Source organism: Mus caroli, unplaced genomic scaffold, assembly GCF_978045245.1.
Source record: "Mus caroli unplaced genomic scaffold, Mus_caroli_1 scaffold_20, whole genome shotgun sequence".
NCBI lineage: Eukaryota > Metazoa > Chordata > Mammalia > Rodentia > Muridae > Mus > Mus caroli.
In genome coordinates, this window is record NW_028227275.1 from 4,550,051 (window position 1) to 4,577,205 (window position 27,155).

The following is a 27,155-nucleotide window of genomic DNA, read 5'->3' on the forward strand; positions in this document are numbered from 1 at the left end:
GTCCTGGATGGCAATCGAGAAGTGGAAATAAATGAGAATAGAACAAACGGCCTTTAGAACAGAGACTTGGGGATTTCTACTGTAGCTGAATTAAGTTCCCAGTGTTGGAAGAAGGGAGTCTGGTTTAACAATGGGTGGTGGGAGGATGCTGGTCTGCAAGGTGGAGAGCTTGGTCCTAGATCTCGCTGGAAGCCGCTGTAGAGGGACACGCTGACTCACTGTCCTGTTTCAGTTTTGTGTTAGCAGGAATCTCCATCCCTGAGACTGGATGAACTCCTTGGGGCTATGTGCTTAGCTGAGGGTTCACCTCTGTGAGCTCTGAACTCTACCAAGTGGCAGAACTCAAAAAACCGAACGGAGACGCCCCATGTTATCTGCACTGTTTCAGGCGGGATGACTGTGGACCAATACATAACTGGCAGTTGGCTTTAGAATATACACTCGGCCCAGTGATTTATCCAAGACAACAGGTGAACAGCTTGCTATGTACACAGCAGTTTACCTGTCCAGACTTGCTTCAGGACCCTGCTCTGTGCAGTCTACCAGCCCTAAGGTGTTAGGTTACAAAGTTGCCCAATTTCGTCAGTTCCACCTTGAGAGACCTGCCTGGAATCCCAGGCCCATGCTGAAGCCCTGTAAATAACCCTTTCCCTTCGCCCCTTCTCAGACCGCTGTCTCTCCCTGCGATTTGGCTTTGCAGCACCAAGTGTCTGGTGATGTTTGAGGGAGCTGCACACTGGGCGTTTTCAGTCTCACTTTCCTGCTGTGGAATCAGGCCCCAAGAGACTGTCTCATACTCAATAGACTGGCAGGACCATACTGGAATCTACATGTCTGTTCTCCAGGACTGCCTTACCGCACAAGCTGTAACTTCCTTGTCTGCAACCAGAGAGGACTGCATCGGCTCCTTGAGTCTTAAAATGCTGCCTTGCTCAAACTCTGCTAAAAACAAAAACAAAACAAATGGAGAGCTGGGTGTGTCAGCATGTTCCTGTAATTTCAGATCTTAGAAGGATTAGGAGTTCAAGGCCAAGCCTCCGTTCCATAGCCAGTTAGAAAGGTGGAGGCCAGAACAGGCTGCACGAGACCGTCTCATAAGAGAGACAAAATAAGACAAAACAAATAAATAACAATTAAAAAACAAGCTTAACCGTGGCTCAACCCATCCTTTCCCTTTCTCTCTTTTGTTAAAATAAATTTTTGTTTTACTAAGATTTTGTTTATTTAAGTAAAATACAAGTAGAGCAAAGGGCTCTATCAGATTTATTTGTGTGTGTGTGTGTGTTAAACAGGTAACAAAATGGTGATTTTGGTCATGTGCTTATGTGCAGCTTAGTGATAGCACCCTCAAAGCTTGTGCTGTTCTCATTGATATCTGGTTCCACTATGCTTTTAGCACCCCAAAAGTAAATGCTATGTCAATCAGGTAGTTGCTGGTCACTTCTCCTCCCAGCTCCTGGCAGCCACTAGCCTAATATTCTGTGAGTTATCGGTGAATTTCCCCATCCTGGTATGTTCATGCCGTGTAATGCTGTCTTGGTCAATGGGGAACTGCACATGTGACTGTGGTCCCGTAAGACCACTTTGCCGAATGACTCAGCCATCGGAGAGTGTGTGACTATACTCAGTGGCGTTCACAAAGGCATGAGATTGTCCACAGACACGTTTCAGGATGTGTCCCAATCACTTACGACTTTTGTATAAGTGGGACAGTACAGTTTGTGGCTTCTGGGTGGTCTGCTGCCTTCTTTGGCTTAGCAGATGTGGGCATCTGTGATATTCATTTCTCAGATTGTTCCTTCAGATATATACGTCTGTTTCTCTGTGTTTATTCAGATGCATTTTGGAGCGTCTTCCTCTAGTGTTGTCCATTTTGCTTATCAAGACCTGTGAGCTCCCAAGGTCTGTAAGTGTCCACTCTGTACCCCAGCCACACCTCTGCCACCGAGTCCAGCCTTTTACACAGAGTGCTGGGGACCTGAGCTTGGGCAGTGAGTGCTTTTCCCATGGGACCATCTCCCCTTTTCACACTAAGCAGCAGAAGAGCCAAATGCAATCATCGTCATGACGGAGGGTTGTTCTTCTGGCAGGGAGAGGGGGTCCTCAAAGGTGACAAAAAGGAAGGGAAACCCTCCAGAGGTCTTGGCCACTTGACTTAGGAGGAGTTGTCTGTCACTGGTCCTGGCTCTGGGAGGAGGCAGGCAGAACCAGGACGCGCACAGCGCGACAAGGAAGATTGCGAGATGGGGGAGGAGCCAGGCAACTGGAGCGTGTCTGTTGTTGAGAGTGTGGCCAGCAGCTAGATGAAGGCAGTAATGAGGAAGCCCTGGTTGGGGTCCCTCCTGGGGTCCCTCTTGCACAGTCTCAGCTTATTCCGTCACTGCTCAATGTTTTCAGCCAACAGAAGTCTGCTGTCAGTGTGGCAACAGCTCCTGTGGGCTCCCCAAGGTGTTGCTGTTGGTGAGGTCTCCTTTTGATGCTTGGACTGGAAGGATGTTCTCACGAACAGTTCAGACAGGAGCAGAGAATGGGAAACGTGCTACTCGACACTCAGAATTCTCTCCCATCGGATTCCTCAAAATGTCAAAGAGAAGAAATTCTGTGCCCAGTGCGATGGAATCTAAATCATGATTTAATGTCAGGGACTAATGTCAATCTTCAGGCCCCTGTGATGCTTAAAACATCTTGACCTCATTCCCTTCTCTCCCAGCGAACGGCAAACTGACAGTTGATGCTTCGACCAAGTTGCTGGTTGGAAACGGTCCGCCTTTTTTCTTAGAGTGTGCCTTGTCTTCTCTCCCTCTGTTTTGTATGATAGGGGACATGAAAATGTAAAAAGAAAAACTGAAAAAAAAAAACAAACAAAACAAAAACAAACCTGCCATTGCCTTTCCTCTCTGCAACCTTTAAGACAAAGATAAAGGGTCACGGTGAGTTTAGAAATATTTATCTTGCGGATATTGCATTGAAAATTTTAAGTTGAGGTAAATGTCACGGAAACTATTGAGGCACATGACCACAGGCAGTCTGAGGCAGCTGGAGATGAAGGTGGTCTCTGCAGGACACTGGCTGTGAGGTTTTAGGACACTGGCAAACATCTGAGGTAGGAATTGGGGGTGAGGGGCACCTGAAAGATACGGTTTCACATGGAAATGTGTGTGCAACTCCTTGGAGTAGAGATTATAACTTGGTTTAGTTGTTTTAAATCTTGAAGGGTTCAATGATTCCAGGGAATGAAAATTCTTTGTTTTCAGAGCTGTTTGGACACTACAGTGATGTGTGTGGGTGCATGTGTGTGCATACTTGTGTGTGTGTGTGTGTAAACCAGAAGTAAATAACAGGTGTCTTTCTCAGTTCCTTTTGTTTGTTTGTTTATAGTAGGCTCTTATTATGTAGCCTTTTCTGGCCTAGAATTCTAAGCCAGGTCAGTCAGCCTTGAGCTCCCGAGTGCTGGGATTAAAGGCATGCACCAGCACACCCAGCCTCTGACTTACATTTTGAGACAGGCTCTTCCACTGAACCTGGAGCTCACAGACTGCCTAGACTGGCTGGCCACGGAGCCTCAGGATCATCCTGTCTCCACTTCCCCAGTACTAGATTACAGACTCATGCGACCATGCTTGTATCAAGCTCAGGGCAGCAAGGTCTCTTCAAACTACCAATCTCTGAAGCCCCTACAATGTCTGCCTTTAAAGGAGTCTTCCCTCTGTAAGTCTATAGAACTGACCCTGTTGTAACAGTCAAGGTTGTCTTGGTGAGGGGTCAGTGCAGGCAAACAGAGGACTGGTCACATGATACACTGACTTCTGTTGCTCCCCAAACCATTTCTCTCATTGCTATGACGCCTCCTCTCCCCACTAAAGTCTGCTCCAGGATTCAGTCTTAGTTATTTTTTTTGAGAGCAAAACCGTTAATGTTTAATAATTTATAAAAGCATTCCCGGGTACATAATAGTTAGTAATGCATTGCCAGTTGCTGAAAACACTAACTAAAATATGAAGAGAAAAGCGACAAGATTCACGAAGGCGTCGGTAGCAGAGCATTGCATGGATAATTGGTGCTCAAGAAATCATAAAAAGGCAACTGTTAGGAAAATAAACAAGAAGTATTAGACATTTAGAAAAACAACATGAAAATAAAAAAAAACACCATTCTAACAGCTGAAGACATGATTACACCTAGAGAAACTTCAGAGATGATTTCACTGGCCTCTGAATCTTCATTTCTAAATGGCTCAGTTTCAGGAATTTGGTTTTCTTTTTTTTTTTTTTTTTCCAATTAGATATTTTCTTTATTTACATTTCAAATGTTATTCCCCTTTCCTAGTTTCCTCTCTGAAAATCCCCTATCCTGCTCCCCCTTCCCTTGCTCCCTAACCTACCCACTCTGGCTTCCTGGCCCTGGCATTCCCCTATACTGGGGTATAGAACCTTCACAAGACCAAGGGCCTCTCCTCCCATTGATGACCAACCAGGCCATCCTCTGCTACATATGCAGCTAGAGACACGAGTTCCACCATGTGTTTTCTTTGATTGGTGGTTTAGTCCCAGAGAGCTCTGGGGGTACTGGTGAGTTCATATTGTTGTTCCTCCTATAGAGCTGCAAACCCCTTCAGCTCTGTGGGTCCTTTCTCTGTCTCCTTCATTAGGGACCCTGTGTTCCGTCCAATGGATGACTATCAGCATCCACTTCTGTATTTGCCAGACACTGGCAAAGCCTCTCAGGAGACAGCTCTATCAGGCTCCTATCAGCAAAATCTTGTTGGCATCTGCAATAGCGTCTGGGTTTGGTGGTTGTTTATGGGATGGATCTCCAGGTGGGGCAGTCTTTGGTTGGTCATTCCTTCAGTCTCTGCTCCGAACTTTGTCTCTGTAACTCCTTCCATGGGTATTTTGTTCCCCCTTCTAAGAAGGATCGAAGTATCCACACTTTGGTCTTCCTTCTTCTTGAGTTTAGTCTTAGTTATTTTTAAATCTTTTGTTTGTTTGTTTGTTTGTTTGGGTTAAGGTTATAGCTCATTGGTAGAGCATTTGCCTAATATGTGTAAGGCTCTAAGTTAAAAATCAGCAACACACACAGACACACACAGACACAGATGTACAGATGCACACATGCACTCATATACACACATACACATGCACACATATGCTCACATATGCATGTGTGCATGCATACGCAAACCTAAGCCTTTCCTCGTGGTGTTCAGTGAATGCTACTGGTAGATGAGTTGACAGGCCACAGGTGATAGTTTTAAAACTGCTTTGTTGGCTTCCCTCACGAGCAGGTGGTGTTCCAGAAAGGAACATGTCAGAACACGGGTCTGCAACCTCATATGCCAAATTCCCCAGGTCCAGAAAGCTCTCAAGATAGAGTTTTCCATAACTCATTGGCAGTTAATGTGACCTTACTTGAACTCATTTGGCAGCAAAATCCGACTTGAACCGGCGTGAGGCTATTTATAGTCATTATTTATCTACTTGGCATGAATAATCATACATTCACAGTAGAGACACTAATGTTTGATTATAGGATCCTGACCTGGACCTTACTTAGTGTGGCGTGTAATGTCTTTTTATTACCATTTATCTTCTGAAAATTAAAAACAGTCTCAACCTTAAAACACATATGGCCCCTTGGGGCTTCAGATAAGTTTGTGGGCCTATCCCATTAGTTTGTCTACAAGTGCGCGCGCGCACACACACACACACACACACACACACACACGTACACGTACACACTTATGGGCACATGTGTATATAAACATCCATATGTGTGTCCAAGTCTAAGTTTGATATTTTCTGTTATGAGTGTGGTGTGTTTGGCTACTCTTAAAAGGGAACAAAATCTTTCTTATCTTTCAAGACTGAGCTGACAGCTGCTTCTGGGTTTTGATAAGTGAGCTTTCACAGAACTTGTCCTCCCTGCCACTGCCAATGCTTCCAAAGTACAGGTTAGAGAACCGTGAGGACGACCACAGGTGGTTATCAGGGGACAGGGGAGGGAGGAGGGCAGAAAGGTCAGGGGACCATATGCTAAGGTACAGGAAGAAGTTCCAGATGACCGACTGGGAGACACTGTCCCCATCATTAATAGCATTCTGCACATGTCAACATTGTTATAAAGTTAATATTAAATGTTTATATTACAAATAAAAGGTTGAGTTAAGAGTTTTCACAAAGGCACCTGAGTTCAATCCCAGCACTCACAACAGGTGGCTTACAACTGCCTACAACTCCAGCTCTTGGTGATCTGATCCCTTCTTCTGGGCTCATGAACACACACATACACACACACACATGATGTGCACACACATACACACTCTTTCTCTCACACTCACACACTCATAACCACACACTCACACACACCCATACACAGACTCACACACTCATACACACGCTCTCTCTCTCTCTCTCTCTCTCACACACACACACACACACACATATTTTCTCACCCACTCATACACATACTCTCTCACACTCACACACTCATAAACTTATGCATAAATAAAAATAATGAAAACAATTTTTTAAAAGGGACAGTTATGTATGGAGATGGAGATGTTAATTAAATCATTAGTATGTGAAAAAATATATACTTATTTTACATTATACCAGTGAGCATATAAAACTATTGCACCAGTTAAATAATAAAAAAAAAAATGTGAAATGAAATAAGGACAACAGAAGAGAGTACCTGTCTGATTTTAAGACCACCAATCTAGGGGTTGGAGAGTTAACAGCAGTTAATAGCACCGGCTGCTCTTACAGAGGACCCAGGTTCAATTTCTAGTATCCACAGGGGAGCTCTCACCATCTTTAACTCCAGATCCAGAGGATCTGATACCCTCTTGTGACCTCCAATCTCATGTACCTAGTATATTTATGCACGTAGGCAAAATCCTCATACAGGTAAAATAAAGATAAATAAATAAAAAGACTGTCTACAAGGCCAGCATACAACTAGAAAAATAAGTGAATAAGTACTGTAAATTGATCTGTGGTGCAGCAAAATCACAGTATAGTAGTATACTGGTTGGAAACAAAAAACATCCAACTTGTAGTTTATCCCACACATTTCAGACTTGGCTCTGATTAGAATCTAAACTGTGTTATACTGAACCCAGTTCCTCAGTACCGGCACAAAATTCACCGTTTTTCTTCCCCGGATAAACATGGCCCTCCTCTTAGACTGGCCTCTTGTGGTTGCAGCTTGGATGGCCAGCCCTGCCTGCAGAGTACACTGCTTTCAGAAGCTGAGGCTGCTAAGCTGCTCCACACCCTGAAAATACCTAACTCATCCCATAGGCAAATTAGAGAAATAAAGATTTTCATGTGGGCTAGAGACGTATGTGTTGTCTCAGGGGAAGGCCGCCGTGAAATAAAGGAAGAACGGCACTACCTAGGGCAGTGAGAGGGACTGTGTCGAACACCGAGTGCCCCGATTGTGGAGAGAGAACCAGGAGGCTTTCCACAGGAAAGGCGCATTCTTCTCAGAGTAGCAGGCAGACTGTAAAATCCCTCCCTGATCCGAGCCTTCCATAAACTTGGAAATAATGGCTGAGAGCAGAGGGAGGACGCTCTTGTAAAGAGACGGTCAGGTCAACAAGACATGCCTGTGACCTGCAGAGGCATTTGGCTTCTACAAAGAAATAATGTTTCTGTTGGGGAGTGAGGTATAAAGAGAGTGGGCATCCGAGCGCCAGAAGTGGGGTACAGGGTCAACAAGCCTTATCCAAGGGAGAAAGGAGTATGGGGCTCAAAGGCAGAGGCTCCCCGAATTTCAGGGAGCCAGACTGTTAAAGGCCTCATCGTTACAATCACCTTCCCTGGGTACAGAAAGACTGCAAGGAATGGCCTTGTGGCTTCTACTCTACAAATTACTGAAGCGGTCTTCTGATTTTGTAAATCAATCTCAGAAACTGATGCAGAGGAATGGGTTCATACCAACTAGGTCTAATAGGCTGAAGGCAGGGAATCTGAAAATGTCACACAGCTCTGCTCAGTCACACCCTGCACTGTTACCTCCTGCCCGATTTACAGCTCTATACTGAGTATCTTGGGAACAAGAATCCAGGGAATATGACACTGTTTGATTGACCATGCAACCCAGCTAGTCACCTCTGAAAAGGTAGCCCAAGTGACCAAGTCAGCTTAGCACGGAGATACCTGCATACCCATGCTGATAATGGCATAGCTTCCAAAAGCCAAATTGTGGAATCAGTCTGCCAGTAGAAGAAAGACATGTGAGATGCCCATATATACATATGTACATAATGCACACATGTACATGTATATATACACACACACACACAAGCGCGTGCGCGCACACACACACACACACACACACACACACACACACGGAAGCTTTATGCAGCCAGAAAGAACAAAGTTATATATTTTGCAAGAAAATTAACAGACAGAACGAACAAAAATCAACCAAACTCACAAAGGTAAGTTTCTCATGTTTTCATTAAAACAAAAACAAAAACACAAAAACAAAAGCATGGGGGCTGGAGAGATGGCTCAGTGGTGAAGAGCCCTGGCTGCTCTTCCAGAGGTTCTGAGTTCAATTTCCAGCAACCATATGGTAGCTCACAACCATCTGTAATGGGATCTGATGCCCTCTTCTGGTGTGTCTGAAGACAGCTATAGTGTACTTGTATACATAAAATAAATAAATAATTCTTTAAAAAAAAAAAACGTTAAAATGGAAGGTTGTACTGGCAAAGCCATAACCCTGAAAAGAGAAGAGGGGTGGCAAGGTGGTGGTGGTGCCATCCAAGTACGCATGTGTAAAAAAAACCACGTTGGAATAAAACTCTACCCACTCATATGTGTTAATGAAAGATAAATTTATAATGTTGTTTAAAATGAATATGCATTGCTGAGGGCATACTGATATATAAGGTACGGAACAGAGACTAATATGTAAGTCTTCACACTTTCTCAGAAGGCATTGTGACATTCCCTTGAGCAGCCAAAGACTCCATATAAGATCTCTCTCCTCTCTTGCTCCCTCTCTCTCCCTTCCCCATCCCTGTCCCTTCTTCCTCCCTCCCTCCCTCCCTCCCTCCCTCTCTCCCTTCCCTCTCTCTCTCTCTCTAATGAAACAATGATTAGAAATCTATTTCAAGACTGAGGGGACATACAAAGGCTGAGATGTCTGTTTGCTATTATGATAGAAGGTATATAAAGATATATACAATTTATCTTTAATGCTTATATTGCTATTTCTTGCATCAAAGGCATGCAGAAATAAAATCTAAAGCAGAAGTGTGTGCCTCTCCCAGACATGATCTGTGTCTGACTATGGCCTTGGACAAACTTTCTGAAGTCACGAGCTTTGTACCCTCAGGGCACGACCTTTGGGCATAACCTATATAACCATAGCCTTATGCCCCTAGAAACTTGCTTGGTCAGGGTGCATTTCCCTGACTTTGCTCTAAAGTGGAAATGTAAAAATAAAAAAGCCACGTTAATAAAGAGCTCACATATATGAAATGGTGTAAAGTAGCTACTGATTTTCTATTTTGCACAGTGAGACAACGGAATAGACTCAGAATTTTTTTTTTTTTAAGATTAAGGGAGAGGATATAGACACCTGTCATGTCACTGAGGGCTAATCTTTCGAAAAGATTGCTTTAATTCTGACATTGCTGGTTGTAGATCTCTATGCTCTGGGAGGGAAGAGCCCAAAAACACTCCCTGTATTCTCAGGAGACTCCGCCAGGTGTGCAGGCACACCTCAGTGTCTGCACCAAGGACTATCTGCAATCATCGGGAGTACCCACAATGCTTTGCTTTCGTTCACACCGTTTCCTTCCCCTTGTGACATCCCAGGGAATGGCCCTTCAGGCTTCTGTACTAGCCTCATGCTTATGTCACAGAGCATTATGTCCCGTGTTCTGCAGCTGAGAATCTGGAAAGTGGCTATTGCCAACTGAGATGGGTTCTGTGTCAGACGCACACCAGGTTCCCCCGGACTAACACACAAGCACGTCTATGTTTAGAATATCTCATTGGTGATGCCTTTATGTCATTAACATGTCAAGACACTAACTTCAGCTATTTATTTTCTCCTCTTTAAGAAGCTACTAGCGAATGTGACATTAAACACAGCTTCTCTTGTGTTTCTGTCAGACAGGGAGCTGGGTTAGTTTTCCCCTCCAGCCCATCTGTCTCGTGCGGAACTACACCTGCCTCATTATCACATTTTCTAGGGGATGCCTAAATCTCCCCAAACGCTTTGGGGACAGACTGGAGAGTCTGGGAACGCACACGGTGCCCTCAATTAACAGTAGTTGGACATATGAATCACGTCAGAGTCGTCACGGGAGGCACCCCAAGTGTTTCTGAGCACATCTGCCGTGGAGAGCGCACACATGCCTTTTAGGTATGTCACCACACCGAGGCTTTGAGGAGAGCCGTGCACCTGTGTCCTTCGGAGAGCAGGCCGAACTAAGCATGGTGGAGAGGAACCTGTGTTGCCAGTCTGGCCCTGCTTGCAGGAGGCTTATATAGGGCTGTGAAGATAGCTCGTTTTCCATGTTACATATTTTAACTTTGTGTAATTTTCCCCCTTAGGTCTTCAGAGCTTTGTGCCTCTGGAGACGTTGATCTAAGAAGAAGAAGAAGAAAAAAAAAAATACTAAGAAAATTCCAGGAAGGGCGGATGCCATGCTGATGCTGGCTGTCATTTTGTACCAGGCTGTGTTTGCTCTCCTCTTCCACTACAAGATGGCTTGTGATTAACAACAGAAAATAACGCGGTGGTGTGACATCGTTGAAGAGATGAAATGGGGTTGCTTACAGTATGAGAGCTGTGCAGGGGGCCATCAAGATGACTGAGGGGTTAAAGGTGTCTGCCACCAAGCCAGACAACCTGAGTTTGATCCCTGGGACCCATAGGAAGGAAAGAGAGAAGAGATTCCTGAGAGTGGTCCTCTGACCTTCATGTGGTGTGTTGTAGCAGGCACACACACCCTAAAATAAATAAATGCAATTAAAAAAAAATAAAATCTTTTAAAGGAGAGAGAAAAAAAGTTTCCTTTGAAAACACCTAAAATACCTTTGACACATTTGTAAAGATATGACAATGAAACCCATTATTATGTGTAATTAATATATGTTAAGAAAATTACCTTGAAACAGAAAAATAACAAAGGTTTGGTACTGATTTTCACGTGCCCCCCCCCCCCCCCCCCACTGAAAAGCTCTAGAAACAGAACAGTATTCACCTGTCAACTTCAGATGACTGAGACCAGGCAGGAATCAAAACTCCACACAGAATTTTAGTCTCTGTAAAGGAAGTGGCTGCCAAGGTGAGGGGCTAAATATTTGTCAGACCAGTGATTTAACACTCGAGTTACTCCAATCCCAGTTTCTGAGGTTTTACATTAATTTAGGGAGAGCCCCACGTGGGGTGGGGAATCACCAATCAGACATCTTAAGAATCTGTACATGCCAAAGTCTAGAATCTTTCTAAGGGACTTGGCTTTTCCCGTGTGTGCCTATGGGGGTGCATTATCTCAGGATTGATCACTGAATCACTCAAGTGCTGTCTTTCTTCACAGAAGAACGTTTTCCTAAAACAACAACAACAACAACACGTTACCTCTAATGGCTTTCAAACTCCCCCACGCTGCAGAAAACACAGTCTCTTAACGTCTACTATTTTTAAGCGGACTTTTAACAAGGCTCTCAAGATTGCAGCTAAGTTCCTGTAGTTAGACATGACAGATACTTGAAGCCAGTAGATTTCCTATAGATTTGGCGCTGTTTATTAAATCAGGAACAAAGAAACCCAATATCCTGCAAGCGGCAAAAGAAAGGGAAGCAAAAAAATATATATAAATAAATAAAAATAAAAAAAAAGCCAAACTCTCCTGTGGCTCTCAGCACTTTTCCTCCCCAAACTGCTCTTCCACGAAAAAGAACAATCTAGACGGTTGGTATTAGCATCTACAACTCAACACTAAACTGCAGCGGTGAGGGGGCTCTCCCAACTGACTGACTTTCCTCCGAGAATCCTTAAACTGCCTTTGCACAGCGAGCAGCACACAGGTGTTTTAATTCCGTGCTTGGGAAGAGGATTACCTCATTCGGTTGTGGTTTCTGTGGAATTTTAAGTACAATTTTAAAAAGGAAGGGCTGGATTTTGGATACGTGGGGTATTATACATATATTATATATGTGCATATCTATATAGATTTGCCATTCTTAGTTGTTCTCTTTCATTTAAAAAAAAAAAAGCCACAGGGATTTTTGTGGGTGGAGTTGCTAGGAAAGAGAGTAGGCCGTCAAAGGGGAGGGTAGGTGATGGTTAGCTCAGCAGAGAGGACCCGTCCCCTCAAGCGTCTCAAAGGCAATTATGAGCAAACTGAGTGCCTTTGTGGGAAAGAGCTCCATTCACAAGAAAGCCCGCTGACCTTCCCAAGGTCACCTGTCCGGCGAGGGAACTACAGTGAGAGAAGAAGCCAGGGAGGCCCAGGCCGCCATCTGTTTGACCAGGTTTTCCTCTCCTTCAAAGGTTTCTAGCCCCAAGTCCCACAGTCAACAAGCTTGGGAAACAAAAGCCCACAACCTTTAATTCATGTCATAGAATTGCATGCAGCGAGAGCACTAGTGAGAGCAATAGGCTGTGGAGGTAAAGTGACAGGGTTAGAAGTGACAGGGTTAGAAGCACAAAGGCTGGGGGGGGGGGGCGGGGCGGGGGTGTGAGCCCACACCTTCAGTACCAGACCCAGTCTGGAGGGACGAGTAAATGGGAAAGGAAAAACAACAGTTTGAGGGTTTGTTTTTGTTTTGTGTTTCTGGAAGTTGCCCCTTCATTAGGAGCAATGCTTGCAGTCTGGGGAGGACAACAGAACCAGACACTAAAGGCTTCAGAAGTAAGCGTTAATAGACAGATGATCTTGACACTCCTAATTGCCAGCTGTGAGCAAGTGTGTGTGTGTGTGTGTGTGTGTGTGTGTGTGTGTGTGTGTGAGGGGGGGGCGAGGGCAGGAGAAGGGGGAAATTTGTGCCCTGAGAAACGTGGAAAATCAATGTTTTAGGAAACTATTTCCGAGAAACGAACAGCATCCGCAGAGAGCTGTGTAGTCTCGATATTTCTAGCTCATTCAAGAAGCAAGGGAGAACACCCCTCCTTACTCCCCAAAAAGCTAGCAGGTCTGAAGGTTGGAAGATAAAAGAGGCCTTGAGTACCTCATGCACATGAACAGTGCCCGGTATCTGACTGAAGGTAAAGTTTAAAGGCAGCAACTTTCTGGCTTCCTTGGGTGTTGCCCACAAAGATCCTGCTCTCATGACCGGCAACATGTCTCATCATGGGACTGCCAGGGCTGCTGGCTCTTTGCAGGCTGTCAAAGCAACTCCATTTGGAAGGTTCTCAACTCCCTCATAACCAAATCCAATGGACTGAAACTCTCCTTCTTCCCACTAAAAGGTGAAAGAACTGTTGATGAAGTAAGTTAATCTACAAAGTATATAATAATAATAATAATAATAATAATAATAATGCTACCAGGATTATATTTTAGGGGCTGGTAGACTCTCAATGATATCAGGTTAAAGTGGGAGTTTCCAGAGATGCTTATCCTCTGGGAAGCGGTCCGGTGGATCACCACAGCAGAGCCAAAACTGCTTGGGATAGAGAGATTCAAAAATTATGAGATTCAGAAGCAATATTCTAGATGGGAATTCAACTAGCATGGAGAGTGTGAGTGACGGGGAAGGAGGAGAAATTAATTCCATTTGCTGATGTGCCTGCAGGGAGCTATTTTTAGGTATAATCCAAACACTGCATATCTTCTCCATTTTGATTAGTAGAAAATTGGCAGAGAGCCAAAAGAATTAGTGTTTCTCAGCACATTGAGCCAGAAACGTACAAATAAAACTACATTATCTGTGCCAATGCATTTAATTTGAGCTACTCCTAAGTTTTATTCCCCCTCCAACCTTCCTCCCCGCTCCCCGCCCCGAAGAACACATGGTCCGGCTTTGTCAGAGACATGCAGAAGACACAGAAGATGTCTGTTACAATTAGCAACATGAGTTCTAGACTAAGGTTCCCCTGGAAGCTTCCTCACAAGCCGCTGCTAAGAACTCAGCTCTCTGCACTCCCCCTCAGGCACAGGGGAGGGGCCGAGAAATTTTCTACCTAGCCATCTTACATAATGTCAGAGGAAATCAGCAGTCCAACACAATGTGAAATTTAAATAAGTTGGGGGAAATGTGCTTAACAAGGAAAGGTTTCCCAATAGACACTTAGAAGTTATTAATAATTCCAGTTCCAAGGAAAGCACAGAACAGAAAAATAAACTCAACGGGCCAAGCTCAGCAGCAGCGAGCTCCTGAAGGGCCTATCCCAATGTCCGTTGCTCCAGTCAGTGGGAGGATGTATATATATATATCCCCCAAATTCTCATTACTCCACCACTCCAAACCTGGCATGCCCACTTCCAGGACCAGTGTAGCAAGTCACTGCTGAGTTGACAAATCTTAGCTGTACTCTGTCTACTGTTGTGATATTAAGGTAGATACCTTTAGCAACTTGATGTGTGCAGATACAAGGGTAAGGTCGTTCCCTGCCTGTACACTGCCCTTTCCCTCCCATCTCTGCAATACTGTTTCAGCAGCTAACACACACAACTGGCTACTGTGACTTTTGGCAAACCAGTTTTCACCATTCCTACAATGCACAGCTCTCCTCCTAAATAACAAACCAAGGTAGTTTTCCTGCATATTCAGAATCTCAGACACGGCCGGCCTACCTGTGAATATCTGTGGTGCCCGTTTGGAGGATCCCACAGAAATCTTTTCTTGTTTCCTGCAAGTCTGTGTAAGCAAATCCCTCTGCAGAGTGACTTCCTCTAGTTCACTAAAGAGACTGAACACGTCTACCCAGTAGTTAATACAGTATGTTCTTAGAGCCAAAAGAACATTCATGATATTCAGGGCTGAGGTTTGCAGACCAGGACCCATGTTTGGGGTGGGGGATACTCTCTCATGTAGGCAGCAAGGCATTAACCAGGAGCTTCAGGGTTCTTCAGATGAGACCGACTTTTAACATTATGAATGAAAAAGCCTCCAACCAAAAGCATGTGTATACTTTGGGGAGGGGGGGTAATACTAAAATGAACTTCAGTTCCTAGGGAACTTACAGTACTATTTAATCCTGAGATGGATTTACGATTTCAAACTAAGTTTAAGTATTGCCATTTACCATCACCCTTTTCTCCCTGCCCCTCCCCTTCCTCTTTCTTTCCTTCTTCAGTTCCTACTTTCTTTTTCTGGAAACATGGGGGTAAACCTGTGGGGAGCCTTTGTTGACATGGCTGCCATTCAGTCAGCCTTCCTTCCACAGGGATCTAAAGGCCAGCACTGTTCTCAAACACTGAGCTTGCAGACATGCCTTTGGAGAAAGGAGTCCTACCTTTTCCTGGAAGAAGCTGCCTGTCCGTCTTGTCTGTCCATCTTAGAGTGGACCCTGAGCCAAAACCGTATACTTTTCATTTTGGTGACACTACAGTTCAGTTGTGAAATGAAAAGCTTGTTTAAACATACTGAATAAACAGATTGGGTGAATGTACAATGAATCTCAGGATGGAATTTTACTATACTCTTCTCGGGAACTAATTTTTAATGAAAAAAAAAAAAAAACCTCTATCCATTTGGGTGTTATAATCCTGTTAGGAGGTTAAATGAAAGTTAGGAGGCTCAGTTTGCCTTTCCTGCCCACCTGGAACATCTGCTGAAAAGGATCTAGGTACTTGTGTGAGAGAGATGACATTTGCTTCGGGAGTCCTTTTATGCATCTTTGCTTAAGCACGCACATGTTTCTTTCTTTCTTTTTTTTTTCCATTCTAAGCAGGCGCTGGAGAACTGTGAACCCACTGTGGTTTTCAATGGGGACACAAACATAAGCCATGGAAGCCACTCACCGTGTTTCAAGTGGGCGACATCATCCAGTGGGTCACTCCTTCCTGCCTGTGTTTCTGTGAGATGTTGCTGCTGAGTTACCCCGTCTCCAACACTCTCTCTGGCTCTCCTTTGCAGAAGATACGAAATCCCTTCTTCCATCAACTGTAGCAGATGGGCTCTTGAGGGTGCCTGAGTTGTCTGGAATACCTTGAATCCGGCTGTGAAAATTTGGGGCAAATCTGTGACTCTCTGTTGGTGAGCGCCTTATTTGGTCTAGAGGCACTTTGCTCTGTGATTGAGTCATAAAGAGATATTAAAAAGGCCGCCAGTCTGTATTTTGAAGCAAACACTCAAGTCTCTCTTGTCATCGCGGACCCCCTTACAGACACACGGCACGGAACCTCTATTGAGCTGCACTGCTGTTTTTATTGCACATGGACCAATTCCCACACGGTAGTTAGTTGCACCAGAGTATAAATACTTGGTCACACACACAAGAAGAGATAGAATATACACACGAGTGCTAAATTTTACCAGCAGATTCACGTGGGCACTTGGACATTAAAAAATAATAATAAAAATACGTAAGAGAATAATATTTATAATATGGATACAGTTACAGTACCATGATAAGAGTATAAAAACTTCCCAATAAACCATCAACTCAATAACATAATAGACAAGAAAACTGAGTTTGAATTTTATTTTAGCTTTTTAAAGATCTGCCCACCTCCCCATCCCAGTAAAAATATTTAACTTTTTGTGCAAGTTAACAACTTCTATGAATTTTACAATGCCTAACGCTGTGCAAAATGGCCTTCCAACCACTGCCTTTTTTTTTTTTTGTCGTCTTTGTTTTTAGCCACATGTGCAATAATCTCAACTGTTTCCTTTTGTTCTGTCCTATCTTTAGTTGACAGAGTCACATGTCACAGAGAGAGACTCAGCGCCTGGTCCTTCCAACTAGTATTGATACATAAATAAGCTGTTTAATATAAACAAGTCTTTCTATCTTGCTGTGCAATATGCACAGAGTGAGGTAGAGGACCCACAGCAGGACCACCGAGGCGCGCAGGGCACAGGGTTTGCCCTCTAGGAGAAAGCAAGGTGAACAGTGCTCCACACATAGTTTCTCGAAACCAGATTTGTCTGTTTCCCCGCATCCTTCTTTTCCCTTTGCTTTAAGAACAGGAGACACCAGTACTCCGGAATTAGTATGCAATTTCTTTAGAAAGCAAAGGGAAACACTTCCTGGCTAATTATCACCGCCCCCGCCCCCACACCAAACCTGAGCTGAATACTTAGGTTCCTAGGTGTGGAACCGGAAGGCCAGGTGATAGACTCCATCCTGCCCCTTCCCCTCCCCTCCTAGTTTCCACTCGGGTCCTTGCAGAAAGTGTCAAAACCCACCTAGGGACGGGGGGGAATGCCTGAAGGTGCATTAAACACACGAAAGGCCGAACCTCAGAGAGAAAGGAACTCAAGACAAACCAGTAAGCCACACTAAGCCACACTCTCCCAACTCCTCCTAAACTTTCCTTTTTGCGCAAACGCTCGGTCCGGGGGTTTTTCTGTACGTCTCGGATGATTCGATAGATCTGTGGGCTTTGCATTCACCTGCTTTCGGTCTTGAGTAAACAGAGATCTCCTCTCTCCCCTGGGGAGCGGCTCAGGGGCGCCCAGGCGGGCTCTCTTCCTCTAGAGATGCAGAGCCCGTGTCCAGCCCGGGACTATGGGGAGCGGCGTCCGTGCGCCCAGAGAGCCTGGCTCTCTACACCTTGGACTCCGAGGAGAAGCCCTGGCGCCCCGGCTCGTCCAGGCTCGAATCGCTGTCCACAGTGGTCGTCCCGCCGTTGCAGCCGGTCCAGGGCTCCAGCAGGCGCGCCGGTGGGGTGGTCCCGGCGTCGTCGTCGTCGTCGTCCGAGGGAGCTCCGGGGGACGGCGGCGGCCCAGCTCTCGCCAGGCAGCCGGAGGCGCGCGGCCGGTCCCCGTGGGCTGCGCGGCGTCTGCAGGCGGCCCGGCGCGCGCAGCAGAGCAGGCGCTGGAAAGCCTTGCGGAAGTCGGGGCTGCGGCAGTAGATGATGGGGTTGAAGGCCGAGTTGGCGTAGCCCAGCCAGTTGAAGAAGACGAAGAGGCGATCCGGCACCAGGTCGCGGTGGAAAGCCTTCACCACGTTGGCCAGGAAGAAGGGCAGCCAGCAGAGCGTGAACACACCCATGATGATGCCCAGAGTCTTGAGCGCCTTCTGCTCGCGCAGAGCCACGAGGCGCGACGGCCGCCGCTTGCTGGAGCGCCCGTTGGCCAGCGAGTCTGCGGGGCGCGGTGGCCCAGGTGACGGCGAGGGCTCAGGCGAGGGCGGCCGGGCTGGGCCGCCGAGGAAGCGGCGCTCGCAGCTGTCGATCTTCTTTACCTGTTTTTGGGCCTCGCGGAACACCCGCAGGTACACGAAGGCCATGATGCACAGGGGCACGTAGAAGGAGACGACGGACGAGGCGATGGCGTAGGCCCTGTTGGTGACGAAATCGCAGCACTTAGGGTCGTTGTAGCAGCGGCGCGCTTCGTCGCTCTCGGCCCGCCACCAGTGCATGAGGATGGGCAGGAAGGACACTAACGCCGAGATGGCCCACACTGTGCACACGAGGGCCCGCGCTCGCGCGCGCGTCAGCAAACTCTGGTAGCGAAAGGGCGACGTGATGGCGAGGTAGCGGTCCAGGGCGATGACACACAGGGTCTCAATGCTGGCCGTCACACACAGCACGTCTACCGAAGTCCAGAGCTCGCAGAAGAAGGAGCCGTACTCCCAGCGGCCCCACACCACGATGGTGGCCCCGAAAGGCACCACCAGCAATCCCATGACCAGATCAGCGCTGGCCAGGGACATGATGAAGAGGTTGGTGAGCGTCTGCAGCCGCGGGGTCTTGGCGATGGCCACGATCACCAGCACGTTACCCACCACGATGAGCAGAACGATGAGCGCCAGCAGTAGGCCCATACCCGCGGTCCACTGCTGCGACAGCGGCGCTGAGCCCTCGCTGGCTGGAGGCAGCAGCGAGGCGGGAGGCGACGCGAGCACCAGCAGCCGCGCCGCGGTGGCCGCACCGTCGGGCAGCGGCGCGGCGGACGACAGGTTGCAGGGTTCGGAGGCGCCCAGGGCGAGCGCCCCCGCGCCCATGCCGAGCTGCGGAGGCCGGGGGCGGGGGGTGTGGCGGGGCTGGGCCGCGCCTGGGGAGCACCCCAGGAGCCGGGGCTGCGGGGCCCGCGCGGGGAGGTCGCGGCCAGGTCAGGGCAGCCGCGGCTCGGGGCCGGAGGCATGGACGCCGGGCGCCTTCTCCTCCGTAGCCGAGCGCTGTCTCCGCCGCCGCCGCCGCCGCTGCTGCTGGAGCCGCTGTCGCTGCTGGAAGAGCCGCCGGGACCTCAGCATGTTTCTGAGCGCGCGGGGCCGGCGGCTCCAACACCCAGCACCTCCCCCCCCACTTCGCTGCCACCCCCCCAGCCAGCCCCCGGGGCCGCGCGTCAGGCTCCCGCAGCCAATCGCCGCCAAGGCACGCCCCCGACAATGGTGCCCCCACCCCCAACACCCAGCACCCCCTCCTACCCGCGATTGAAAGGCTCCAAAGATTGCGGGCGGACTACGCAGCCAGCACCCACGGGCTGCAGCGAGCGCGCCCTTTCCTGCTCAGGCATCTTCCAGAGTCTAGTCTGCTGCGCCCTCTGCGGCGGCCCGCCGCCTCCTGTGCACCCCCCACCCCGCCGCCAAACAGTAGTCTCCCTTAGCCTTAGCACCCAGCTCTCCTTTTGCCGCTCCCGCAAGAGCGCCCCTATTTCCCTTCGGCACCCCGTAGTTCCCTCGCCTCTCTACCTCTAGTGCCCCGTTCCTGGTAGCTAGAAGAGAACCTTACAGGCGTCTCGGAGACGAAGGAGTGCCTTGGACAGCCTGTCTGCTGGGATTGGAGGAATTTAGCTGTGAGACTGGGGTTCTGCCATCAGGCAGCCTGGCTCTTCCCTGATCGCGAGGGGACCTGGCCAGCATGACAGCTTGGGGGAATAGGAAATGGGTGTTAGTGATTAGAGGAAACTTTGCAGCCAGGCGGGTTGCTGGAGCAGGGTACGCATCTGTCAGAAAGGCTCTCTGGGCGCTGTTCTTGCGCGGAGCTGTGCTCTCTCCTTCAAGTGCAGTAGATGGGGAAAGGAAGGGAAGGTTTGTGGATGTTACTGCCAACACCGAGGGCCAGTCGGATACACACACAGTTCCCAACCCCAGCTAAAGAAAAGGGTGAAAGAGTTTTGAATATAAAGAAGTTTAGGGCAACATTCAGTCCAGGGTAAATGACGTCGCCCCACCCCCACCCCCCTCCTCGAAAGAACACAGAGAATGACGCTTCAGACTTTTTGACTCCGGTACCAACACCTTAACATCCGCATCTGTGCTCCGTTCCCCATGGGATTTTGCAGTCTGAGCTGAGCCAACACGAGGTGCTGCTATCCCGTTTTCGTTGACGTCATGAACTGGGATTTCAGATTTCTTGGGAGGGTGGCTAGATTCTCAAAACTGTGGGATTAGCTTTGGGAAGATGAGGGAAGAAAATATACACATACTCAAGGCGATTAAATCTGAAAGCATTTAAAGTCATACCGCATTTCCTCGCTTCACATTGTCGAGCGAATCCGAAACTAGAGTGTTTGGCTTCATTCCTGATGGGAACAGAGGATGGGACCTCGGGCTGAGGTCCTCTGATCTACCCCTGGGAATGCCTCCACCTCAGGCCATAAAAAGGGAATCTGTAATTAAGTTCTTGAGAAGCGAACAGTTCCCAATTGTCTCAGAAGGGAAGGGTGCACAGTAGTGTTATATAATGTTATGTAATGCTCCCGAGTCCTTCTTGCATCGGAATAAAAAGATTAGCATCTGGGAGGAACATTAACATGTGGCCAAGCTGGTATTCTCACCTTGCCAAAAGACACAGGCTTATAGCTGTCCATCCATAGCCGTACTCTTGATAAAGTCAAACCCATGGATGTGCCCTAGGATCAGGCACTGAGAGTGTTACCACGGGGGAGTGATCTGTTTATTCACCCCTGCCCTGGACTTACCAAGTTCTGCCAAGTTGGGGAGTTTTGAGAATCTGGGAACAGGAACTACACAGAGGGCAGAAGGAGTTGGCACCCATAGTCACCCCAGCCTCTTCAAGCCAGGGTCTCTCCTTCCTCTGACTTTTAAGGAATGGCTGAAAGGACTCAAGGGACAATCTGAAAACAGCCCATGTTTTGAAGTGAATTGACCAAGAAAGGGCCCCTGAGTGCTGGGGTGTGGGGAAATGTGGAAAGAGGCTTTCTGCTAAGTAGTGCTATTGGGGTGCAGTGTGTCGACCTCCTGTCCCCAGGGCCTGGGGTTTCTTGGGATGATAAGGCCAGAACTGAGCTGTGGAGATTGGAGTCAGGAGCTGGGGCTGGTAACCTTGTGCTATCTATACGTATGAACACACCAGGCGGCAGGACTACCATTCTGGATTTTGTGACCTTTCCCCTTGATTACTTGGTGTTACATCAAGTTTCTCTGCATTTCTGTGGAATAAATACATTCAAGTAAGCATTCAAAAACCAGGAGGCATTTCTAGCAGGGCTTCATAGAGAGGAATCCCAGATGCTCTTAGAGACTTTCCTCAACTGTACTGACAGGCGTACTTAGAATAGTGTAGCCTCAGCTAGCATGGAAGTCTCTCTCTCTCTCTCTCTCTCTCTCTCTCTCTCTCTCTCTCTCTCTCTCTCTCTCTCTCTCTCTCTCTCTTCCTTAGAAAAGGATATGAGATTAAGAGGAAGTTCAACATAGCAACTTAGTCTGTTTTCTGTTGCTATGACCAGATACCTGAACCTGGGTAATGTAAGAAGGGCTTTATTTTGGCTCAGAATTTTGAAGGTTGAGAGGTTCAAGTCCAGACAGTTGCCTCTCTGTGCCTCTCTGTGCAGAGCAGAAAGCACAAGGGGCCTCTTGAGGAGTAGTAACAACCGGCTCTTCTGATTCCTAGTAGGATCTCATAGCAACTATATATCCATCCGGTCACAGCAAAGTCACCACTTAACACTCCATCAGACCAACTGTTCAAACGTAACATCAGCTTATCCCCATATTACATGCTGCAGGGTTAACAGGTCATTTTCTATTTGCCACTCAAAGTGCATCAGTAGGAATCCTTCCCCGTGCTAATTGGCACACCTGAGAATCATGAGTCCCTTCCCCAGCTGCCTCTTTTCCCATCTGGCTCCCTGCACCCTACAGGAGACTTAGTATTCGGTGTGAACTCTGTGACTAACTCTCCTTATCCCTTTCACTCTCGCACACTAGGGCTGAATGTGTAGTTCAGCTGTACAGCAGTTACCTAACAGGCAAAGGCCCAGCTCCATCCAGGGATGACGGCCTTTATCGGCTCACCGCATAGAGTTCTGTACGCTTCTATCGTAGGAAACTCCGTCCTGGTTTTGGATCTAATCTCTTTCCAAAGCTGGGATATATTCTTGTCTTGCTTCTCCTTTCCTCCTTCTGTCTTCCTTTCCCTGCCTGTTGCTTCTGGAAATAATTTCCCACTGACCTATGGTAACCGTGTTTCATGTGGCTATGAGGGACTGCCTTTCGACGTCTCTTAAATCATTTTCATCTCTGTATGATTTTTGCCTTTTCTAGGTCATATGTTTATGGAGAGCAGGAAATATCTTACCGTTTTTGCAGCTTCCATGTTCATTAATAATTACTTGACATTAGTTAATATTTAACTTGAATTCATAAATGTCATATTTAATTAAAATATCTTTTTTGCACAAATGAGGAATGGTTGACTATTTCAGAACTTGGGAGTCTCCACTCATGCTTATAAATCACACGGACCAGTCAGTATTTCCGTATAAGCACCTCAAAACACCCCACTTATGAGCAGCGTCTCATTGTGTAGCCCATTCTGTCCTATGATCTAGGCTGGCCTCAAGCCCACAGCAGTCTTCCTGTCTTGGGCTCCTAGGTGCTGAGGTTTGGTGAACTGCCACAGTCAGCTAATTTCCACTCACTGGGAACATTATAACACTACTTATGCCTCCCCCCACCCCCACCCCCATTCCCACCCTGGGAAGATTGCTGAGAATCTCATATCAAGTCCCAGATCAAGTCACATATCTATAGTACAGTGATCAATAGTCAATCCAGCCTACTCATGGTTACACGCCATGAACCTGACATTTCCACTCTTGAAAATGAAGGTGAGCAGACAGACAACCGCTGGGAGAGAGGCCAGAGAAACCCTAGGAAACACATCAAAACCCACTAGCGAAACTGCCCTGGCGGCCGATAATAACCTCGAGCTACTCGTAATCAAGCTATCACTAATCAAAAGATCTCCTAATCAGAGCTTAAGTGGTTCATCCTCAGGATAGACAACACAGCTTGTCACCTAAAGCCATATGGCTGCTCCAAGGATCAGTCAGTGCTAACTGAAGGACAGACAGCCTGGCTCAGGCTGGCACTTAAGGTCATAGGCTGGATCTGGAGCCACCGTTTACACAGGGACAAGCCACTGCAGCCGCTATCATCACAACAAGCACAGAGGCGCGTATACAGTAAGCACGGCCAAGGCTGGGCTGCTTAGAAAATCCAAAGGCTCTCCTCTCTCCCCACCCCCTTCCTCCCTCCCTGCCTCCTCCTCTTCCTGGTGTGTCTGACAAGTACATTGAATAATGTCAGAGCCAATAATAATATTTTTCAAAAATCGGATGCATTGGAAAGAGTTCCGATGGGGAGGGAGAGGGGTCGAAGATCCAGGTTCCTGTCCTGGCTTGGCTGTTTGACCTTCAGTAGTGACTTCACCTTTCAAATGAATGCACTGTTTGCTCTCTCTCTCTCTCTCTCTCTCTCTCTCTCTCTCTCTCTCTCTCTCTCTCTCTCTCTCCCTCTCTCTCCCTCTCTCTCCCTCTCTCTCCCTCTCCCTCCCTCTCTCTCTCTCCCTCTCTCCTCTCTGTATTAAGGGTGAAATAAATAGAATACTTTATGGGGATTTTTTTCAATCCACATGCTATGTATTTGTAGTACAGGGCTGAACACTGCCTTATCGCTGCAACCTTTCAGATCACAGAAGGTGCCAAGATCTGCAGAAGAGTCTGTGCCCTTAGATAAGCTCCTTAGTCGGTGTGACCCTTCTTTGTCACACTCAGTATTTATTGTGATTCAGAGGATGGGCAGCAGGGGTCTATTTTTAATTCTCTTATCGTGAGCAAATCGTCTTTAAAAAAATTTTTTTTTCCAGAGAGGGGGGAGGTGGATATGGTTTTGTTTTTTTTTTTTTCATATCCTTACTTAGCATATGTACCTTGCTTGCCTCCTCCCCCCGCCCCCCCCCCCCCCGCCTTTTCTTCTTTCTGTGGGATTGGTACCAAAGTGGAGGTCCAGATGCCCCGTAAGCAAAGGCTGAACCACGGAGACACATGTCAGCCCACACCCCACATTGTGATGTCTGAGTGTTCTACCTGCATGTATGCCTGTGCATCCTGTGTGTGCCTGAAGCCCCGAAAGATGACAAGAGGGCATCAGATCCCCTGGAAATGAGTTACAAAGATGGGGTGCCGTGCCTTCCCGGAATCGAATTTGCATCCTCTGGAAGAGCAACGAGTGCTCTTTACTGCTAAACCTTCTTCCAGGCCCCCATTTAAAAAGTGTGCAGGGGTGAGTGTGGGGTCAGGGGAGGACTTGTGATGCTCTCTGCATCCTCCTTCTACAAGGCTTGTGAAGATGGAACTCGGGCTTCCCAGGCAAGCTTCCCTGCCTAAGCAGTCCCGCTGGAAAGATTTGTACACATGTGGCTTCCATCTACATTTCAGGACACTTCAGCACTGAACTATTAGCAGCCTCGAGAGGAGCTGTCCTCTATTTAGTCCTCTGTTTGATGCCCTGACTAGCACCTTGAAGGGGAGGAGGAAGAGGCCATGTCAGCACAGCCCCAAACCGGCCATCATGGTTTCTGTTGTTACTCCCGTGTAAAGAATGAAGATTGGTCTGTCAGTTGCAATCCCACGTGAATGTGTTAGTGGCAATATGCATATTACCATTGCATGTGACAAGCCTCTGTTTGACAGCTTTTCTTAGGTTTGTCCAAGTCCAGGCTTGTAGCAATGGACTGCGTGAGTTAACTAAAAACCTAGGTTTTCTTACAACTGTCTTAATGCGCTCCAGAAAAACAATTATGTTGTGGGGTTTGACTAGTTGATAGTCACAAGAATTCCAAAGCCCATGGCTGTGAGTTTCCAAGGGACAGGAATGCTTTCTTCTAAACACTCGGCCTCCCATTTGTCCTGGCCATGTAGAAACGGCTTACTAAATTTCTGTGTACTAGTGGAACCACTTAAAAGGTTATGTCTAGAAGATTCTCTACAATAAAAGAGGACATTGTGTTTTCCCGTCAGCCGTGGAAGGCGGGCATCAGGGCAATCCAACTGAATGGACTTGCCAAGAGGAACAGGCGGAAGAGATGGCCTGCTTCAGTCTCGGGGTGAGAAAGCCAACCACTCGGGTTTCTTTCTCTTACTACTTTGAGAATGTCAAGCAGACGTCTTCTCGCATCTTTTTGTGTTGTGTAGATACTTTTGTGTTTAAGGAACTCATTATTTACAGACTGTAAAAATGCCTGTGCAGACCTCAGTAGGTACAGGCGTGCCGCGGCCTTTATCCCTGCAGGACAGTCAGTCTGAAGACGACTTTGTTGTTGATAACCACTGTGGTCAGGCTTCTTGCTTTGAAAATAAATATCAAACCTTTGACATGACATTTATTTTCCATAATATTTCAGCTTTGCCTCTCCTTGAATAAAACCTATTGGAGACCTTTACCTCACGATAAGTTTTGTTTCCCCCATCAGAGATTATCCTATAATTAAATGTTAAGGGGACAATGACCTTCATGTCAGGCTCCTGCTAAATTTAAATTACTTTTCATACCAATGGAGAAACACCTTCCTGTCAACCCCCACCCTGTCCCCCTTAGAAGAAACTGAACTAGGAGGGGAAGAGATGCATAAGATTTCACAGATGGAGAAAGGCATTTTGAAGTTCTTATTCCATGAGTTAAACTTTTAATTGCCCAATCTAACATCCTTGGTGGGTAGACCCCAGCTACTGATTACCACTTGTGAAAAGAATTTAATTGCAAGATATGTTTGGGGACTTGGAGAAGTCTTATAGATTTTTGAAGTGGCCAGTTGTGAACAAATGAAAAAGCTCTGTCAGGTGACATTTATTTGTGTTTTTCAATTGGCTTAGGTAAAATAGATCTTGACTAACCATGGCATTTATCCATACAAATAAAAATCCCATCATTGACATATGCTAGTGTGGGTTTTCCAAAGTGCCGTATGAAATCTAACTCTGAAGATGAAATAAATAAATAAATAATAAATAATAAATAAATAAAATAAAAAACCATATCTGACTAGAAAAAGACTTCACAAGAAAGTCTTCCTGAGAGTTTGAGGCACAAAAGTTGGGGTGCCCTGTGCTGTCAGATAAGAGCTAAACTGGAGCTCTTGGGGGACTTGGGAAGCATGCTCTACCTGTTTCATTATCTGTGTTCCCTAAGTAATGTCATCCAAGACTAGAGACTCAAGTGGCATGTGCAGGAGTCCTGAGAGAGCGCAGTGCCTTTAGCCTTGCACCGCCCCCGCCTCCCCCCCCCGCCCCCCCACTGCCCCATCGGCTACATCAATGAGAACTCAGTTCTGCAGTCTGTAAAGGGTTGGCTGTAATCTGACTTGTGCCCCACTGCCTGTGCAGTTACACTGGCCTAGAACTCATAATCCTCCTGCCTCAGCCTCTTTAGTGGGATTCATGATGCAACCGTCATGTCTGGCTTGCAGCAAGCTGCCACCCTCTTTCATAGCTTTGCCTTGAGGAGAATAATTTGGTTTAAAATGGGCCCGCACACCTTCGCTCCTGTGCAGTATTTTTGGTGAGCTCTTCTGGGAGACAGCTGAGAACAAAACTTACTTACTAGGCAACTTAAAAACCCACCATTAAGTATACAAAAAAAAAATCAGTATTTCAGAACAGATAGATTTTTTAAAACATCTGGGACCTACACATTTTTTGTCTTAGGTATTTTTACTGCATAATTTTAAATGATGGCATTTTTAGCAAGATTATACTAATTTTGGTAGTTAGTTTTGACATTTACCTAATATATATGTGTGAGTGTGCATGTGTCTCATG

At 46.9% G+C, this 27,155-nt stretch overlaps 1 protein-coding gene across 4 annotated transcripts in view; it reads right to left on the bottom strand.

Annotated features, from left to right (window-relative positions):
- Adrb1 (adrenoceptor beta 1) overlaps window positions 1-19,355 on the bottom strand; it is a 64,147-nt gene extending 44,792 nt beyond the window's left edge. For 2 of the 4 annotated variants that reach the window (XM_029472342.2, XM_085834035.1), the window contains exons 1-2: window positions 17,541-19,355; window positions 15,944-16,141 (exon numbers count right to left, since the gene is read on the bottom strand). In XM_029472342.2, the coding sequence (XP_029328202.1) occupies window positions 17,695-19,095 (1,401 nt within the window). In that variant the 5' untranslated portion in view covers window positions 19,096-19,355 and the 3' untranslated portion in view covers window positions 15,944-16,141; window positions 17,541-17,694. Of the gene's footprint in view, window positions 1-907; window positions 940-9,164; window positions 10,618-15,943; window positions 16,142-17,540 lie in introns of those variants that run through there. The other 2 variants (XM_085834036.1, XM_085834034.1) reach the window with 2 other exon arrangements.
- Window positions 19,356-27,155: the final 7,800 nt, after the last annotated feature.